At 35.7% G+C, this 17,044-nt stretch overlaps 1 protein-coding gene across 1 annotated transcript; it reads left to right on the top strand.

The window, feature by feature from the left end:
- The first annotated feature begins 943 nt into the window (after nucleotides 1–943).
- On the top strand, nucleotides 944–15,458 carry SELE (selectin E). The gene is made up of 15 exons (XM_058177781.1): nucleotides 944–1,075; nucleotides 1,958–2,053; nucleotides 2,770–3,156; nucleotides 3,989–4,096; nucleotides 4,209–4,397; nucleotides 5,071–5,256; nucleotides 5,357–5,542; nucleotides 5,919–6,104; nucleotides 7,459–7,644; nucleotides 8,422–8,607; nucleotides 8,708–8,893; nucleotides 9,503–9,613; nucleotides 11,219–11,240; nucleotides 11,342–11,397; nucleotides 14,242–15,458. The coding sequence occupies exons 2-14, from the start codon at nucleotides 2,017–2,019 to the stop codon at nucleotides 11,391–11,393; spliced, it is 2,022 nt and encodes a 673-aa protein (XP_058033764.1). The 5' UTR covers nucleotides 944–1,075; nucleotides 1,958–2,016; the 3' UTR covers nucleotides 11,394–11,397; nucleotides 14,242–15,458.
- The last annotated feature ends 1,586 nt before the right edge of the window (nucleotides 15,459–17,044 follow it).

Below are 17,044 nucleotides of genomic sequence, written 5' to 3'. Positions count from 1 at the left end.
CATATTTATTGCCCATTTGTTCCCTCTAGCCTTTGACGGCAGGATGCCAGTGAGATGCCAAGCTGAAGTTAGCAGACATGACAGTAAAATTTTCCTGTGAACAGCCTGAAAATCCTTACAAACTTCATTTCAAATGTGATGAACAACAAGTTTTGCAATTTTATTTGCAATAGTAATTAAGCTTCATGCATTTGTGGAGAGACAAAGTAGAATTGTATCTTTCATTCAAATCATGAAAATATTCTTCTGTTGAGCCATAGCTAGCCTTAAAATGGGAAGTCCTTGATCCTGCACATGTAAAGGCAATAGATCCCAACTGGGCCTGGAGTCACAAGGCAATCATGATGAGGGCAGGAGCCAAGGTAACAAACTAGGATCAGCGACGACAAGTTCAGGTATACATGCAGCTACTGCTACAGTATAGTACTCAAGGAACAAATGTGGGTCAGGCCCTATATCTCAAACATAGCCTATCTTACAGGGTTTTATGAAGTTAAAATTAAAGGGAGGAAGGCTATTTTTAGTGCCATGAGTTGCTAGATAACAGGATGGATGGATGGATGGATGGATGGATGGATGGATTGAATTGAATAAAAAGGAATTTTTCCACCTCCATAATTAAACAGGAAAAAATGTTGAAAAAAAATCCTTGAAATGAATCCAATTCCACGAATAGCTCCATCAACAAAAGAATTTGAGCACATCATTTTTAAAAATGCGGATTAATTAAAACAAACATGTGTGTCCAGGAATTGCAATCAGATATTCATGAGGACAAATGCTTTCAAACGGAAAAGGCAGGGAGGTGGTCTTAGTGCTTTAACATCATGAATATTCCAAGGATTTTTTTTCCTACCTAGGGAAATTCTCACTTTCTTCTGGTAATATCCTGTTGGATGTGTCATGGGATTTCCAAAGTGGCTGGAGTCTTCTATATAAGGCAGTGAGCTGAGTAACAGGCCAACGATCAAGAAGTGAAAGCTGCAGAGTGTCAGTTTAAAGCTTGAGTTTGCAGAAGACAACTATTCTGTTCATCTAACTAGCACTAAGATTTCACATTCCTCACTCACTATTGGTAAGTAAAAAACAAAACAAAATTTTGAGAGATTTTTTTTTATTTTTCAAAAGATGCCAAAAGGAAAGTTGAATAGAAAAAAAACATGTGAGTAATGACAACATTCATTCCATCTTAAAATGACTATTTGCTAAATTTATTTTAGAAAATGCATTTATAATGCAGGATCAAAGAATAAAAGTATTATTTATATTATTAAATATACATTACTTTACACATTAATCTGCCCTTTAAAATGAAATTATAAATTCAACAGAGATTCAATCTGAATTTTCTTAAAAATATATAAGTCTAACATACAGTTTGTAAGTCTCACTTTGTGAAGTTCTAGACATTCTTAGGCATGTCTAGAAAATAATTTTACTCCTAATGATAGAATTGCAATTCTCAGAATTCCCAGCCAACATGGCTAATTCAATATAACCAAATGCCACTTGTTGGGAATTATCATTTCAATTCATTTGGAAGGCAGATTAAGGGAGGGAAAAGGAATAAGCTATTTTAACATTATACTTTAAAAAGTATGCATGTAGAATGTTTCCTCCAGTTCAACATCATTCTAGCTCCAATTTGTATTTACAGCATTCAAATGTTTCAAACAGATTCAGTCTAGTTCTCTTGAAAACGAGATCCTGTAATCCTGCAATTTCACTGAGCAATCTGTTGCTAATTACTGGAAGAGGAAAATGAGAGGGAAAAAGAATTTTGTATGTCAGAAGGCTGATGAAATTTAACTGCTACTTTTGTTTGGATTTTAAGTTTAATATATAACTGCATGTGAATTGTATGATTTCATTTATACATACACACACACTTGAGAAAACTGATTACTTATTTTATCAATTTACAACAATCTGCTATTTTAATTTTTTTTTAATCCAGACACTGCAGCACTGCCAACAGGAACAAAGCTAGACGGTTTTAAGATTGCTTCTGCTGTGATGAATATCTTTCACGTTCTCTCCACTCTTTGCTATGGTAAGTGAGTGTTTCAAATCTTAGGAGCCTTCCCGACTGAGTAGAAGCAACATTTCTTACGGTGGGTTTCTGTTCACTGAAGCAGGAACCTTACTTTATACTTTTTAAAAATTACATTAATAATACAAACTAGAAAAAAATATTTTGGCTAAAATCAGATAGTAAACTAATGTCTAAAGTACAGGATACTTTGTGTATTTTATGTTTGTATGAGGGTGAATGGTATCAAAAATTTACCAGGATCTGCTTAATGTTTCCAAATTATCCGAAGGAGAAAGTTATCACCAGATTTGTTTTTCTCTTCCTTTTTTAATATTCTCAAAACTTAGACTATCATTCCTGTCTGTTTCCTCTTTCTATCTTTTCTAGATCACTTGTTATACTTACTTCATCCACTTCCTTTTTATTCTGTTTTCTTAATCAAGTACTTGGTTTCAACCAAAGAAAAGCTTTAGGTTCCTTTCCATATTAGAAGCCCATTCTAGACATTTGGCTGGTAGTTTTGTGCTCTGTTCCTTTTCCATCCAATTCATAGGAAGGCATAGCTACCTCTCACCTATTTTTTTAAACCAAAACCATTCCTCTTCCCATAGCTATCCTCTCTACCTTTATTTCTGTCTTCTTTTAGCATGAACTATATTTCTGGTCTCTAGGGCTTATGTTAGCTCAGATAGCTAAATTCTAACACAACAATTTGTTATTATCTCTTGTTTTAGGACTTTTATTATTTAAGGTTATCAACGGCTGGACATACCATGCCTCAGAGGAAAATATGAATTACATCAAAGCAGAGAACTGGTGTAAAACCCATTTTACAAATCTGGTTGCTATTCAGAATAAAGAGGAAATTCACTACTTAAATGCAACATTTCCTAGAAATTCAAATTATTACTGGATTGGTATCCGAAAAATTGAGAATGAATGGAGATGGGTTGGAACAAACAAGCAACTGACCGAAGAAGCTAAAAACTGGGCTGAAGGTGAACCAAACAACGGAAAAAAGAATGAGGACTGTGTCGAGATCTATATAAAACGAACAAAAGATTCAGGAAAGTGGAATGATGAACCATGTTATAAAACTAAAAGAGCTTTGTGCTATAATGGTATGGATTGATATCACTCTAATTACTGTTTATACTGTTTTTAGTAGGAAAAATACATATCTATTTTTAAGACTGTAGTAAATGTTGAAAAATAAGGTGTTAGATTCAGATTGAATCATTCTTGATATAAAATTGTAAATCAATGATAAATCTCAATGGGACGTCTGTAAGAATATATCTGAAGTAATTTCATTGTATGGATTCTGCTTCTAATATTCCAAAGAGCTGTATTAATTCTTTTTTAAATGTCAGTTATAATAATTGTTGGTGGCTGTAAATGGAAGTCCAATCAAATTAACATTGGATGTATCTTGTGAAGTGCAAAGATAGGGAGTTAGTATGGGGAAGTCATATGAAAGAAATTGTGGAAACACTTTTGCACGAAAGCAAGAAATTGGAAAAATCTCTGTAATTTATGTAAATGGCTGTTTCTGTCCTTTTTTTTTTTTTTTCATTGTGGAAAATGTTTCCACTGAAATTTGTACAATATAACAGACAGCTTTTAAAAAGGAAAAAAGAAAGAGCACCAGAAAGCCAAAAAGCCAAAAAGGGGAAAATGAATCTTCAAGATAGAAACATATTTTCCCTCTTTCCTTCTTAAAGGGAAATACCCAGTGGTGGGATTCAGCCAGTTCGCACCACTTCGGGAGAACCGGTTGTTAACTTTCTGAGCAGTTTGGCAAACTGGTTGTTGGAAGAACTCATTAGGCCAGAGGACCGGTTGTTAAATTACTTGAATCCCACCACTGGAAATACCTTATTCTACTATCGTGTTATAATAGCCATAATATCATTACTGTTTCACAGTATAATCTGCTTAATTGTTTTGCAGCCTCTTGTACTCCAGATTCCTGCAGTGGTCGTGGGGAATGTATAGAGACAATTAACAATTACACCTGCCAGTGCAACAAAGGGTTCTATGGACGTGACTGTGAACATGGTATGATTAATTAGTCATTTAGTTAGTTCAAACTCATTGTGGATTTCCCATTTTGTCCATTTGTTCTACTTTGGAACAAATGCTTTATCCAAACTCTTCTGTTCTCTTATAGTAATAACTTGCAATCAATTGGAAGACCCAGATCATGGTATCTTTACATGCAAACATCCAATACAGGATTTTGGCTTTAATTCTTCTTGTGATCTTCAATGCAAGGAAGGTTACAAACCGACTGAGATCATGGAATCAATAACATGTACGGATTCTGGAAAATGGTCTGCACCATCTCCATCCTGTAAAGGTATGTACATTTGACTGCTGAAACCAAATGAAAACCAAAGAGAAATTGTCTGAGTCTGTGTTATTGAATTATTATGTTATGAGTTATTTCTGTTAGTCAGATTGGAAAGATTATCACATTACATTACATTCTATTCTACCTTCTATTACCTGTCACTTATTACAGTCTCTGATTTACGACCACAATTGACCATAAAATTTCTCTTGCTAAGAAAGACAGAAGTTAAGTGAATTTTTCCCCATTTTACAACTTTTGTTGCCACAGTTGTTAAGTGAATCACTGCAGGTATTAAGTTAGTTACACAGCTGTTAAGTGAACCCACCTTCCCTATTGACTTTGCTTATCAGAAGGTGGAAAAAGGTAACCACATGACCCCAAGATATTGCAACTATCATAAATACATGCCATTTGTCAAGCATCCACATTTTGATCATGTAACCATGGGGATGCTGCAAAGGTTGTGACTGAAAACCAGTCATAAGTCATTTTTTTCAGTGCTGTTGTAACTTTGAACAGTCACTGATTTTAAGTTGAGGACTATATAGTTATTGCGGAACACAAATTTTGTAAGTATTCTGTTGAAGAATTCATAGCTTTAGTTTGTCTTCAGCCAATAGGCATCTGGTTGATTAAGGAAGATGCCCATTCTAACAGAGTACAATTCTGTCTTTAGTTGTGGAATGTCCTGCACTACAGCAGCCTGCACATGGTTTGTTCAACTGCTCCACCCCTTCTGAAAATTATGCCTGGAATTCATCTTGCACTTTTTCTTGCAAAGAAGGTTTCGTTTTGAAAGGCCCCAATATGCTCCATTGTGGTGCATCAGGGGAATGGGATGGACAGGAGCCTACATGTGAAGGTGAAGGTTTTATCTTATTGACTTACTGTTGCTGTTTTTCTATGTTCTGTTCTTTGACCGTATATGAGATGACTTATGGCACAATCTTCCTCTATTTCAGTGGTGAAATGTCAAGCAGTACGTCAATCAGAAGGAAGCCTTCTGAATTGTTCCCATCATGGTACAGAACTGAAGTATAAGTCAACCTGTGATTTTGCTTGTGCAAAGGGTTACACTTTAAGAGGCTCACCCCAGATTCAGTGCTTATCGGATGGACACTGGAGTCAGCCAATTCCTGTTTGTGAAGGTAAGAGACAGCGATCAGACTATCCAGGAATATATTTTGGTTACCAGTGCTACATGCATGCCAGGATTCATTTTTCATACTTATTGTACTGACAGGGATTTTACTAGAATTTTATGAAATAAACATCTTTATGATGTGGAAATATTATATTTGTGATTTCTAATACTTTGAGGCAGGGCTACATCAAAGTCAATTAACTTCCTTTCCCATTTACACAATATTAAACTCCAAACTCATTATTTTTATATATAATTGCCCTATAGTAAAAAAATGACAATAAAAATGTTATTTTATATGAACATACGTATATTGTATGAAAATACAACACACCATATTTTTTTACTCCAAGTGATAATTTAAATTCTGTCATTTACAGCCGTGTATTGCCATGAACTACAGCCTCCAGCTAATGGCTCCATGAGCTGCTCTGGTCCTTCTGGAAACTCTGCCTGGAATTCCATCTGCAAGTTTGCTTGTGAAGAAGGATTTAAACTGAATGGATCCAGTGAACTCCAATGTGATGCTTCTGGACTCTGGGATGCATCACAACCAGAATGTGAAGGTACCTTCTTATCTTAGTTTCTAGTATTGTTTTCCTACCGGACATATTTTTTAATGTAGTGAATTGGCCCATATATCACCAAAGTAAATTGATGTGTCAGACTCCAAAACAAGATGGCTTATCAACCCCGGCTGGATTTTTTTTTTTCTTTCTTAAACTTATTTGACTGCTTATATCAATTTTTGCTTTCCATGTCTTTGTATTTCTATTTAATTAAGCTGCAAATCTTTGATCAAAATAGTCAGAAAATATCTTCTCTGTCTTCTTTCCTTCCTCCCTGCTTTGAGCAACAACATATTGGATTATAGAGAGAAGGAGGAGGTTGACGTCTGGCTAGCAATATGCAGCCTTTAACTGATTTTTTTTCCTAAAAGGTTAGATGAATTTATAAAATCTGGGAAAAATATTTTTTTTTTAAAAACAGACATTAAATACTTTAAACCCAGAAAAAGAACTCAAAGTAGCAGATTCATTGGGAAGTAATTTCAGAAATAACACAGATGCTGGAGAACATTAAAAAGAAATGTGATTTCTCAACTATATCCTGGTCAGGAAGAAATATAGATTCAGAATAGAGCCAATTCCATAAACCTTATAGAAGTGTAACTTTGGGCTTTTATATAATAGCAGAGAACTTTCTGGGTGGATCAGTGGCAAATGTTTCTTTAAAGGGTTTTGAAAGAGAGTGGGAAATGGACTTAATCAGATTGAGGAATGATTTTTTCTGGTTTTTTGGAGCAAGATAGGCTGATTTTGAAGATTGGATTTATTTTATTCAATCAATCAGCAATTGATAAGAGAAGGTATAAAGAAACAAATATGTATATTTGATTTGGGACCAATTAGGGTTAATATTTGGGATGATTTGGGATTGAAGCCATGATAAATTTTCTACAATTTGATTACAATAATAGTTTGTTAACAGACAATTTTGGAATTTCAATCTTGTCTTTCTCTTATTATTGCTCACAATTTTTATTACATTTATATGTTTGTTATTATTATTTTTTCTGTTAACTATTTTGTTATTAATATAATTTATAGATGACAGGCTAACAGCTTGTAAGTAGATTGGTAGTTCAGCACTTTAAAATTCTTTTGGCCTGTTTCACAAGGGGTGGGAAACTACCATTGCTATATTATATTAATCAGCATTCAGTTAGGGAGGATGTTATGTCTACATGTGTTAGTCTTCTTTTTTTTTCTTTTTTCTATTCAATGTTTTTTGTTGGGATTTTTAATTCTCTCTTTCTTTTTTGAATATTTTGGCATTTTGTATTTTAACTTTCTGTGACTAAATTAATTTGTTCACACAAAAAAAGTAAATTGTTGCATGTGCTGTGTTTATTTCCAGCAGTAAAATGTGTAGCAGTGCAGCCTCCTGAAATGGGAATAGCCAAACATTCTTCTGGCGACACAAATCCAAGTTTCAAGTCAGTCTATCAATTTAGTTGCATGGAGGGTTACACATTGAAAGGATCATCCCACATTCATTGTTCATCAAATGGTGAATGGTCTGATCCAGTTCCTATATGTGAAGGTAAACTTTGAAAGCAATGAGACATTGCCGTTTGTCACCTCCATACATTTGCTGAAATTATATATCAAACTATATCAAGCTTTGCATTACCAAGCAGCTTTGTATAATTTCTTTGATTTAGGATGAGTCTATAAACAATGGATGCACAAGGAAAATGTTTATAAAGAATCCTTATAAGAATTTATAAGAATCTTGAATTTTGTACCCATTTTTAAGAAAGAAAGTGCAAATAAATTATAGAAAGTAGTATTTCAAGAGTTCTATTTTCAGCATGGAGAATATGATTTTACAGTTTAAACTAGACTAGTCCCTTTGACTCCAATGATAGAACATCCCTTAGATTACTATGAATTTCAATGCACTGCCAAAAAAGGACAGTGAAATTCAAGATATTTTTATTGGGAATTTATCCCAAAATTCAAAACAGCAATGGAAATCTTGTTGAAATATAATTTATATGGGCTGCAATAAACATAATTAATTTTTTATGCCGCAATGAAGTTAAGTCTCTAGCCCTTCAACTCATAATCTTTTTTTGAGGAAACAATAAATTCTTATTTACCAAATAATTTTCCTAGGGTAGCCAGCAAAATTATGGAGATTGGTAGTAGACTTTGAAACAGAAAATAAATAAATAATTGGGAGGAGAGATCAGGAGTTTAAATGTAACCTCGGTACTATGATAAGAAATTCACAGCTTTAGTTTGTCTTCAGCCAATAGGCATCTGGTTGATTAAGGAAGATGCCCATTCTAACAGAGTACAATTCTGTCTTTAGTTGTGGAATGTCCTGCACTACAGCAGCCTGCACATGGTTTGTTCAACTGCTCCACCCCTTCTGAAAATTATGCCTGGAATTCATCTTGCACTTTTTCTTGCAAAGAAGGTTTCGTTTTGAAAGGCCCCAATATGCTCCATTGTGGTGCATCAGGGGAATGGGATGGACAGGAACCTACATGTGAAGGTGAAGGTTTTATCTTAGTGACTTACTGTTGCTGTTTTTCTATGTTCTGTTCTTTGACCATATATGAGATGACTTATGGCACGATCTTCCTCTATTTCAGTGGTGAAATGTCAAGCAGTACGTCAATCAGAAGGAAGCCTTCTGAATTGTTCCCATCATGGTACAGAACTGAAGTATAAGTCAACCTGTGATTTTGCTTGTGCAAAGGGTTACACTTTAAGAGGCTCACCCCAGATTCAGTGCTTATCGGATGGACACTGGAGTCAGCCAATTCCTGTTTGTGAAGGTAAGAGACAGCGATCAGACTATCCAGGAATATATTTTGGTTACCAGTGCTACATGCATGCCAGGATTCATTTTTCATACTTATTGTACTGACAGGGATTTTACTAGAATTTTATGAAATAAACATCTTTATGATGTGGAAATATTATATTTGCGATTTCTAATACTTTGAGGCAGGGCTACATCAAAGTCATAGAATCAGGAACAGTTGGGGGAGAATTCAGGAGTTTAAGTGCATGAATTTGGGGGCTTAAGCATCTGAAAACTCTAAGGTGGCCATTTTGCTTCTTAAATCCTAACCAAAATGCATATAGCAATCCAAAGCTCCAGTTTTTCATAATATTTAGAGTACTCTGGACTGGCTTCCTAGAACACAACAGGATTGCTGATGGACCACTTGTGCGCCAAGGGAAGATATATGAATTTTGAAAAATCATCCTCATACAATAAATAGGAACTAATTACTGGAATAATATATAGTAATTTTTTTTCTTTTGTCCAATTTTCTTGACAAGGCTTTTCAGAAGTAGATTACCATTGCTGTCTAGAACAATAGATTCTAAGAACAGAGTTTATACTCTTCTAATTTATTCCAATTTTCAAATTTTAGGTTCTTCAACACTTGGGAAATTCGTAGCAATTGGTACATCACTCACTGGGCTTTCTGTACTATCAGTGGTATCATTCATTATCTGGATCCAAAAGCATCTTCAAAGAAAAAGTAAGACATTTTCACAATCATTTGTTTTAAAGTAATAAATCCAATTATTTATTGGATTTATATATATATATATATTATATTATATATAGTAACAGCAATACTACGTAGAAATAACCAACTTACCAACTTACCTCACAAGGTTGTAGATAAAATAGGAAGCAGGACTATTAGGTATGTTCATCATCTTGAGTATTTATTTGTATGTGGATAAAAGAGATAAAAATATTGTCTGAATGAGCTTAAACAGCAAAAAAAGTGTATTAAAATGTAATGTGTCTGTTTTAAACAGATTTAAATTATATAAATTGTTACAGCAGAGATGAAAGAAAAATTGAACTTTTTTCACTCTTGCTGCAGTCCTCTGAAATTGAAATTGTACATTCAGACAACATTTCTACTGGAACCAATGAGAGATTTCTTCAAATTGGAAGATTCGAATTCACCTTCCTGACAGCTGTAGTCTCAGTAATTTTTCCTGGGCTGATATCATCTGTTTTTAAAGAAATCTCTATATTAAATATAAATTAAATTAGTAACTGAAGTGCATTAATTCTGTGAACAAGTGTTTTGGGAATGGACTTTCATTTTGATAATAGATGAGAGCAAGGTTAACTTTAAAAGCAATTTATGAGAATGCTTTTGATCTGAAACCCCTTACTGCATATCGGACATTAATACAATTGAACGAGTCCAGAGATATTTCACGAGAAGAGTGACCTTATGCCACCAGACTTGAAATTTTGGGCTTAGCCAACTTAGAACTACACCGTCTTAGGTCTGACCGAAGTGTAGTACATAAAATCATCTGCTACAATGTCCTACGTATCAATGACTACTTCAGCTTCATCCAAAACAATACAAGAGCACATAATAATGTACAAACTCATGGTAAATCAATCCAAACTTGATTGCAGAAAATACGACTTCAGTAACAGAGTTGTCAGCGCCTGGAATGCACTGCTTGACTCTGTGGTTTCTTCCCCAAACCCCCAAAACTTCAACTTTAGACTGTCTACTGTAGACCTCACCCCATTCCTAAGAGGTCTTTAAGCGCACCAACATGCCTACAATCCCTGCCCTAATGTTTCCTTTTATTTGTATCTATTTCATGAATTCATAATTATGTTTACACTTGTATCTGTTATCAAATACATGCTTGACAAAATAAATAAAATAAATAAAAATACATATACTTATATAGTCATAGAACCATAGAATGGTTTATATTTATATTTATATTAAATATAAATATATTTATATTATAAATATAAAATAAATATATTTAGGTCTTTAGTTATTCGGGTTTTCTCCCGCGTAAATTTGGAAGTGTCTTGGCGACGTTTCGACAAAGTCTCATTCGTCATCTTCAGGCTTCAGCTTTGTGCTTCTGGGAGCAATGTGTGATTTATAAATATATTTATAAATATATAAATGACTATTTATACAATATTCTTTGTATGTATATAAAATGATTCGTTACAGAATGAAGAAAATAATTCAGATATGTTTATATTAGCAATTGCTAAAAAATGGGATCTTTTACTTACTTTACTAATTTTCTCTTTTTCTTTCCTTCTGTTTCTCCGTTGCCCTTCTCTCTTGCAGAAAAATCATTCACTCTTACAAGGTATGTTCCTTTTCCAGCTTCTTGAAGAATCCAATGCAATTTTTGGCTGTTATATTGTTTTGGGACGCAGTAACTTACATTATTTTTCCTGTGCTTTTTAGCAGTGTCTCAAGCCTTGAATCAGAAGGTAGTTTCCAAGCGCAAATTGTTTAATCAAGTAAGTTATGAAGAAAGCTATTGTTTATTGTTTTTAATGGTACATAGAATGGTGGATGGCTGGAGGCCAAGAGCATAGCTCAGCAGTAGTATATTGCTCTATAATATGAAAATAGCCACGAGCACATGCTAAAATTTTTAATAAAGAATATTAGGTAGTAGGACTGAAAAAAGAGACTTTCCTTGAGGCCTGGAGAAATACTGGTTGCTAGATTATATCATATGTATTTTATGTTAAATCACATGTTTCGATAAAAAACTGAACATCTTTTTTTTAATAATGCTTGAAGTTTTTACTTCATGGCTGGATATTGATTTATGAAAAATATATATATTTTTTCCCATCAAGTGACAAAGTTGACTAAGAAAATATTACAGTATTTAAGACACATTTAAGATTTAAGTCTTGAAACCTTAGAAAATGATTCGGTGCTTTCAATAATAATAATAATAATAATAATAATAATAATAATAATAATAATAATAATAATAATAATAATAATAATAATAATAATAATAATAATAATAATAATATTTTAATTTTTATACTGCCCTTCTCCTGAAGGACTCAGGGTGGTTAACAGCCAGATAAAATACAATACATATCAATAAAATCCATTTAAAAAACTTATTCAATATGGCCAAATTAAAATTATAAAAAACCTGATATAAAACCCCATTTAAAATCCAATTTAAAACCCATGTTATGCCAGTCCTGCTCGAAAGAATAGATACATCTTCAGCTCGCGGCAAAAGGTCCGGAGGTCGGGAAGTTGACGGAGTCCAGGAGGAAGCTCATTCCAGAGGGTAGGTGCCCCCATCGAGAAGGCTCTCCCCCTGGGGGTCGCCAGCCGACATTGTGTGGCTGACGGCACCCTGAGGAGACCCTCTCTATGGGAGCGCACCGGTCGGTGGGAGGCATATGGTAACAGAAGGCGGTCCTGCAGATATCCGGGTCCTATGCCATGGAGCGCTTTAAAGGTGGTGACCAGCATCTTGAAGTGCACCTGGAAGACCACAGGTAGCCAGTGCAGCTTGCGCAGGAGAGGTGTTATATGAGAGCCACGAGTGGCTCCCTCTATCACCCACGCAGCTGCATTCTGGACCAACTGGAGCCTCCGGGTGCTCCTCAAGGGGAGCCCCATGTAGAGAGCATTGCAGTAGTCTAGGCGAGAAGTAACGAGGGCATGAGTGACCGTGCATAGGGAATCCTGGTCTAGAAAGGGGCGCAACTGGCGAACCAGGCGTACCTGGTAAAAAGCTCTCCTGGAGACGGTCGCCAAATGATCTTCAAAAGACAACCGTCCATCCAGGAGAACGCCTAGATTGCGCACCCTCTCCATTGGGGCCAATGATTTGCCCCCAACAATCAGCAGCGGTTGCAGCTGACTGTACCGAGATGCCGGCATCCACAGCCTCTCAGTCTTGGTGGGGTTGAGCCTGAGCCTGTTTCTTCCAATCCAGACCCGCACGGCCTCCAGACACCGAGACAGCACTTCGACAGCTTCATTGGGGTGGTCCGGGGTGGAAATGTGTCATCAGCTTGATAACTCACCCCAAAACCACTGATGACCTCACCCAGCGGCTTCATGTAGATGTTGAACAGGAAAGGCGAGAGAACCGACCCCTGTGGCACCGCACACAGGAGGCGCCTCGAAGTCGATCTCTGCCCCCCTGTCAACACCGTCTGCGACCGGTCAGAGAGATAGGAGGAGAACCACCGTAAAATGGTGCCTCCCACTCCCAAACCCTCCAACCGGCGCAGCAAGATACCATGGTCGATGGTATCAAAAGCCACTGAGAGATCTAACAGGACCAGGGCAGAGGAATAACCCCTGTCCCGAGCCCTCCAGAGGTCATCCACCAACGCGACCAAAGCCGTCTCCGTGCTGTACCCGGGCCGGAAACCAGACTGGAATGGGTCTAGATAGACAGATTCATCCAGGTACTGGGGTAACTGATATCCACCACACTCTCAACAACCTTCGCCACAAAGCGAAGGTTGGAGACTGGATGGTAATTTCCCAAAACAGCTGGGTCCAGGGAGGGATTCTTGAGGAGGGGCCTCACCACTGCCTTTCAAGGCAGTGGGAACAACAACACCCTCCCTCAAAGAAGCGTTAACAATTCCCTGGAATATTCCATAGGATAATTTTTTCCATCTTCATCCAGGAAGGACTATATTAAAGTGGGAAACAATTGACTGATCTATTCCATATATGATGCTTTTTAAAATGGATTTATACAATTTTAGATTCGATTTAAACTTACCATCTTTTCCAGGAGTGCAGGTTGTTCTTTCTTAGTGAGCACAATTGGGACAGCAACTTCGTTGCCTAAGTGATGTGATCTCTAAGCAAAACATCAAGTGAACATGGTAGACTTACAATGCCACTTACCATTTGGTTGTTAAGTGAGTCACCACAGGTCATTAAGGAGATATCACATGACTACGACTTCTGATTTTACTGCCAAATTTTCCTTGTATATTATTGCAGTAGATTCAATTTTCCCAAACTTTCATTATAATATTTTCATTGTTCCTTTTTGTTCCTTTTGAAGTTTGGATTTTTAGGGGAAGTGTATACATTAAAATTACACAAAAGTGAGATGTGATGGAAAAAAGCTTAGGAAGCCCTGCTCTGAAAGAAAGGATAAATAATAGCTAATTTATTAATCATTCCAATAATCTGCCTAATATTACAGAGTTCTTAGGCAGATTTCAAACTGAGCTAAAATATTAAAAATAGTGGAAGGGATAAAATAATAAAATAGTTTAATAAGTGGTGCAGAAAGGAAGTTGAAAGGAGGCACATCCAAAACTATTATGTTTTGTTATTTTCAGCCAGTAAATGTGGACGTCTCTGAAATGATATCCAGCCACTCATGGACTGAGATAAGTCACCTTTCGAGAAGCCTTTCTGACATGGATAAGTGGAAATTCCTTGAGGATAATGATTTGAGAAGAAGCATCCTGTCCCACCACAACAATCCTGTTCTAATTCTGGCAATGTATCAAGGAAGAATAGAAGCCGTCCAAGCAGCATGGTATATGTTCCAGCCTTATATACTGTCCACCTGAGGATATCTTCTGGCCTTGATATTTTGAGCTCTGATAGCTCCCTTCACTTTCTGTAAATCTAGAACAAAGGTGTTGACAATTTATACTTTTTTTTATAAATGATACTTTTGTCATACTGAAAACGGTTAAAGGTGGATGTAGACGTTTTCATGTAAAATTGTACATTTTGTCTTTTGTGACGTTTCAAGAAGAGACCTCACAACTGTTAGTCATCAGGGAATATTTAACTATTATGGTACATTTATTTACAATACCTCTAGGGAACAGCTCAGTTTGGACATAGAAAAGGGAGATATTAATTTTTAGGGTATAATTTTCTATAGTTTTTGAAGTTATCAAATTAATACTTAGAATAATTTCAGAATGGGATAATTCATTATCTCTGCCAAAGCCTAAACTTGCAGAAATGTACCTACATGTAGTCCTCTAATGTCAATAGCATGTCTTGAAATGAATCAAGATTTTTAAAATGTTTCATCCCTATGGGATTAGGACTGTATTATCTAAATTACGAATAGTATTTATTTCTTGGACAATTGTATGCAATTTTGTGTGAATCAAAGATGACCAAACCTGTTTTGGAAGCAAAGTATAAGTGAAACAATTCTAAAAATCATCCTCCAAAATAAACCCAGAACTAATTTTTTAAATGGAAATTTGTTTGAAAGTATTTATACATTATATTAGGGAATAGCTTAATAAGTAACACAGAGACATCTATTAGTAATTTAGTAATTTAGTAATTTAAATTACTCCTGAAGGATCAACATTCCCTCCTGAAAATCCCCCTGCATATCTGTAGTTGTAATCTAAAATTTCTGTTCATTCTACAGTTCCACAAATTTGATTGTTTCAATTGTAGGAATGTATTCACACATTGCTCTTAAACCATCATATGCTTTGTTTGTCTTAATATGAAATGTTAAGAAAAGGTATGAATATCTAAGCCCACAATTCCTTATTTTTAAATAAAAGTTTATTTAAAGGAGATTAAATATGAAACATAATATTTTTGTAATATTTTATATATAATATGTATTTAATTTATTTAAAATTAATTCCAATAGTGTTTTATGCTTTAAATTGTAAATATTTTGATAATAAAATCATTATAAAATAAAATAATTTTGCATCATTGAATATGAATGTATTACACTGTTGTAACTAATAGAGACTTAGTTAATATCATTTTGCTAATATGCTAAACTCAAAAAGAGTGCTTCCCTCTGATTGGGGTGGGAGATATTGAAGGCTCTTTGGTAGATTATGTACTTGATTTATTAAGAAAAAAGACAGTGGCCAGTAGATGGCACCATTTAGACATAACTACGCATTGTTAAGCACAGTATATTACACTATACTTTGAGGATAGGATATTTAGTAGAGGCATAAGCATCTGACATCTCAAGTTTTGAAAACAGATTAATGAGATGCCAGGCTATAGACAGTCTTTCAGGTTGCTCTTTAAAGAAACTTCTAATGAGGTATTTAGGTAGTTTTTGCACTCACTCCGAAACTCAACCTTGGGCCGTGATAGCTCAGGCTGTAAGAAGCCTGTTATTAGAACACAGCAGCCTGCAATTACTGCAGGTTCGAGCCCGGCCCAAGGTTGACTCAGCCTTCCATCCTTTATAAGGTAGGTAAAATGAGGACCCAGATTGTTGGGGGGGCAATAAGTTGACTTTGTAAATATACAAATATAATGAGACTATTGCCTTATACACTGTAAGCCACCCTGAGTCTTCGGAGAAGGGCGGGATATAAATGTAAATAAAAAAAAAAAAAACTCATCTGAAAATCCATTGATTGTCTCATTTCTTTCCTTCACTGAAAGACAAAGTGAAAAGAAGGAAGTGATCTTTTCCCCCCATCCCTCTTATTAATTTGGGGGATTCTGCTCCAGAAGAAATGTCAGGATTACTAAATTGACTTGGCTTTGCTTGTTCACTAAAATTCCTTTGTACGCTGCTCTAAGTGTTTTCTAATTTCTCTTCATACTTTGACATTTTGACTACTTTGAAAAATCAGATAAAATCTTATTTTTTTCAGATTTTCTAGCTTCAAATGATACAGTGCTTAATAAAGTAATCATACTTGCTCCATTCACACAACTCATTAGGCTAAAATTGGTTGCTTAGCTTGCTATTAAAAAGAAACTGTTATGTATCTTTAAATATTTTGGGCGGGAAACAAGCACGTTGCTGATTGGTTGAAGCCGCCGGTTAAACAGTATATAAAGGGTTGTTTTTCCCCAGCCAGGTTGCTGGGTTCACCATATATTAAAGAGCTGTTGTCACTACCCTGGTCTCCAGCCTCGTTACTTCCCGAACTTAACACTGGCGACGAGGATGGGATCTCGAGGCTAAGGAGCACCAGAACCGAGCTGAAGCACGAAAGAACCGAACCCAGCAAACACAGGGCAGAAAAGTGGAGATGGCAAGTTACACTCCGCCCGCACCGTTTGACCCGGCTAGAGAGAAATGGGGAACGTATATGACCCGTTTCGAAAGCTTTCTAGAAGCTAACGAACTGCAAGGAGTTCCAGACAACCGCAAAAGGGCATACT

Source organism: Ahaetulla prasina, chromosome 3 (assembly GCF_028640845.1).
Source record: "Ahaetulla prasina isolate Xishuangbanna chromosome 3, ASM2864084v1, whole genome shotgun sequence".
Taxonomy (NCBI): Eukaryota; Metazoa; Chordata; class Lepidosauria; order Squamata; family Colubridae; genus Ahaetulla; species Ahaetulla prasina.
Note: the sequence above shows the minus strand (reverse complement) of the source record. Positions and strands in the feature narration are given on the sequence as shown.

What these genes read in the sequence shown, in the direction of transcription:
- SELE (XM_058177781.1), top strand. Translation starts at nt 2,017, where the DNA reads ATGAATATCTTTCACGTTCTCTCCACTCTTTGCTATG. An exon ending in ACCATCTCCATCCTGTAAAG is followed by an intron (nt 4,398 to 5,070) that starts GTATGTACATTT and finishes TTCTGTCTTTAG; the next exon opens with TTGTGGAATGTCCTGCACTA. An exon ending in AAATCATTCACTCTTACAAG is followed by an intron (nt 11,241 to 11,341) that starts GTATGTTCCTTT and finishes TGTGCTTTTTAG; the next exon opens with CAGTGTCTCAAGCCTTGAAT.